The sequence below is a fragment of the Neopelma chrysocephalum genome, unplaced genomic scaffold (assembly GCF_003984885.1).
Source record: "Neopelma chrysocephalum unplaced genomic scaffold, ASM398488v2 Primary Assembly neopelma1_95283, whole genome shotgun sequence".
Taxonomy (NCBI): Eukaryota; Metazoa; Chordata; class Aves; order Passeriformes; family Pipridae; genus Neopelma; species Neopelma chrysocephalum.
Genome location: NW_020923964.1, coordinates 2876 through 4498, shown reverse-complemented (window position 1 = coordinate 4498; position 1623 = coordinate 2876). Strand labels below are relative to the sequence as shown.

General features: G+C 47.9%; 1 protein-coding gene across 2 annotated transcripts in view; it reads left to right on the top strand.

The window, feature by feature from the left end:
* LOC113980811 (ALS2 C-terminal-like protein) overlaps positions 1 to 1623 on the top strand; it is an 8138-nt gene that overhangs the window by 3646 nt on the left and 2869 nt on the right. For both annotated transcript variants that reach the window (XM_027708027.1, XM_027708026.1), the window contains exons 5-7: positions 329 to 502; positions 1172 to 1214; positions 1360 to 1421. In XM_027708027.1, the coding sequence (XP_027563828.1) occupies positions 329 to 502; positions 1172 to 1214; positions 1360 to 1421 (279 nt within the window). The remainder of the gene's footprint in view (positions 1 to 328; positions 503 to 1171; positions 1215 to 1359; positions 1422 to 1623) is intronic.

Below are 1623 nucleotides of genomic sequence, written 5' to 3'. Positions count from 1 at the left end.
AGCTCAGAAAGAAAAGCTGGAGATGAGTTTTTACTGAAAGAGCTCAGAAAAGCTGGAGACAGGTCTCTGGTGCTCCAGGTTTCTCCCAGGGATTAAGGAAATCTTGTGGAGATCTGTCCTATCCCACAGCACGGGATGCAGCAGGATCTCCAGCTGGGATCAGTGTCCTGTAGGTCACTCTGGGACACTGAACTCGGGAGGAGGAAGGAGGGGAGAACAAGGAAAACACCTCGAGGTCTTGGAATCTGCCTCTTCCCTCGTGTGCCGGGTGGTTTTGGGAATGTTTCAGGTTGGAATGTCACTGTAGGATTGTTTTTCTCCGCCCCAGTGACCAGAAGGCCTCCAGTGTGGTCCTGCCCCTGATCCTGCCCTGCTTCTACCCCGAGCTCTTCATGCTCTACATGCTGTACCATGAGAGGGAAGATGACCTGTACTGCCAGGGCATCGTGGACCTCAGCCTCTTCCCTGACATCAAGCTCCTGGAATTTCTGGGTGTGCAGAAGTAAGTGGTGTTTTTCCATCCCTGGATACGTGACTGGGATCCTGGAAAGGCCCTGGAACCCGTTCCTGGTCCATCAGTGGCTGTAGCACTGAGGTTTTGTAGAAATCCTGCCAGGAAGTGCCTGCCTGTCCTGGAAGAGCAACATTGACCAGGGAAAAGCTGCAAATAGCTGGACTAATTTTAATTTTTGGCTGGAAAACCCCTTTATTACCTCAAAAAAAAAGCTTTGTTCTGACTTGGGACCAACCAGAGCTTATAAATGTGTCTTAGAAAGGGCAACAGCGGTCTCTGCTCTGAGAGTGGAGACACACAGGCTCAAAAATGAGGAGTCAGATGTTTCCTTCATCCATTCCCGCTGCTAAATCCACCTCTGGAATGGGATGTGGGGCCAAACTCCAGCAGCTTTCCCACCACAGCATCGTCTGCACCTCAGGGAGACCCGGAGTCTCTGTTGGATTCAGTCTGTGCTCAGTGGGAGGAGTTGAATCTGAAGGTTCCCAAACTCTCCACTAATTATTTTCAGGAGAATCTCTGAGTAAAATCAACCCTTTGCCCAGATTAATTAATTAATTAATTAATGAGCCAATTAATAGTAATTATCCCTGGAGCAGTGCAGATAGATTTTGGGTGGGTTCAGATCTTCTCAGTGTCTCTGTGATCTCCCTCCAGGCACCTCTGGCCTCTCAAGGATCTCACCCTGACGACCAACCAGGTGAGGAACATCCCGGAATTCCGGCTGTTGGGGATGGGATCGGGAATCTGGGGTGGTGCTGGAGCTTCCTTAGGGATCCAGCGCCTCGTTAGGAATGGGGGGATTCATGTGGAGATGTTCCAAAGGATCTGTGTCTCCTTTCCAGAGGCGCTCCCTGATCAAGGACAAGTGTTTCCTGTCGGCCACCGAGTGTTTGCAGAAGCTCATGTGAGTCACCGGCTGCTCAGCCCGGGGGGATTGGGGATTTAGTTCAAAATTGTGGGATAAAATTTAGAGAAAATTCAGCTAAAATTTAGATAAAATTTAGAGAAAATTCAGCTAAAAATCAGCTAAAATTTAGATGACATTTAGATAAAAATGAGATAACATTTAGATAAAATGTAGATAAAATTCAGCTAAAATTTAGATA